This window comes from Cyprinodon variegatus, unplaced genomic scaffold, assembly GCF_000732505.1.
Source record: "Cyprinodon variegatus isolate N-32 unplaced genomic scaffold, C_variegatus-1.0 Scaffold183, whole genome shotgun sequence".
NCBI classification, from domain to species: domain Eukaryota; kingdom Metazoa; phylum Chordata; class Actinopteri; order Cyprinodontiformes; family Cyprinodontidae; genus Cyprinodon; species Cyprinodon variegatus.
Window position 1 is genome coordinate 1118597 of NW_015150636.1, and position 1185 is coordinate 1119781.

General features: G+C 45.5%; 1 protein-coding gene across 1 annotated transcript in view; it reads right to left on the reverse strand.

Annotated features, from left to right (window-relative positions):
- Positions 1-1185, reverse strand: part of LOC107087415 (CD109 antigen-like) — a 91138-nt gene that overhangs the window by 59833 nt on the left and 30120 nt on the right. Inside the window, exons 24-25 of the mRNA XM_015378985.1 lie at positions 371-436; positions 160-296 (exon numbers count right to left, since the gene is read on the reverse strand). Coding sequence (XP_015234471.1) covers positions 160-296; positions 371-436 — 203 coding nt within the window. The remainder of the gene's footprint in view (positions 1-159; positions 297-370; positions 437-1185) is intronic.

Genomic DNA, 1185 nt, shown 5'->3' on the forward strand with positions numbered 1-1185 from the left:
TGTTTTTGTTGTCAAGTAATTGTTAATATATGAAAAATTTAAATGTTTGAATAAGATAGAGTATTCACAGTCTGCATTAGAAGGGTAAAAAATGATTGGTTAAGGAAGGCCGTGGCCAATCTAGCTCCGCCCCTTGTTTGGATCATGTGACCTTCTCACCTGCTGCATACGTGCAGACTGGCGTGGTTCTCCTCCGAGTCAAACAGATCCACATATAGATGGAAGGCCTCATCTTCATGCGTGTCCCGTCTCTTCCTCATCAGCTCCTCCGTCCTGATGTTGTAAAACACGTTCAGCTGCGCAAGAGACGGAAAGAATGAGAGGGCGGCATACCAGGACCAAACAGCAGGGGGGGCTGAGACACGGGTACCTGGAACAGAGCCAGTCCTTGACCTTTTGCCACCACCTTTAGATCCAGTTCAGCTTCTGGAACAATCTGGAAAGTCAATGAAAAACGATGATCAGACCAGAGGAAACGAGAGGATTAAAATGGGATTGAATCCGAGCAAACCACAGATTCCTCAGTCAATCAGGATCAACAGACGGATGAAAAACACCTGAAGAAGATGTGTTTGTGGAATTTAGATCCAGATAAAGAAAAACTCCTCACCATCATCATCCTCTATTCCTGCTTTATCATCAGGAAGGATCCGTCCTGTGATTGGACAGTTTGATCTGTGCCTGAAACCAGTCTAACTGCTTTGAAGGCTAGGCTTAAAACTTTAGCTTTTTGATAAAGCTTATAGTTAGAGTGGCCTTAGCTTATCCTGAGCTATCTCTATGGTTACGCTGCTATAGGACAGCTGACTTGGAACGACTTGGAAAACCACATTGAATCAATCTGACTGGATGATCTGGTTCAACTGTCTCTGTAAAGAGATGACAAGTGTTGTGAATTGGAGCTATAGAAACCAACTGAATTGAATTAAACCTGACACTTGGACCTAAACCTAAACTCCAGACTGGGTGTAGGCTGGGACTTAACAAAGGTTGAGGCTTGCACTAAACTGGGACCAGCGTGGGTGAATTCTGGGTCTAAACTGGGACCAGCTGGAGGGTGGGACTAAATGGGGACTAAATACTGGGTGTAGGCTGGGTCTAAACTGGGACCAACTGGAGGGTGGGACTAAATGGGGACTAAATACTGGGTGTAGGCTGGGTCTAAACTGGGACCAACTGGAGGGC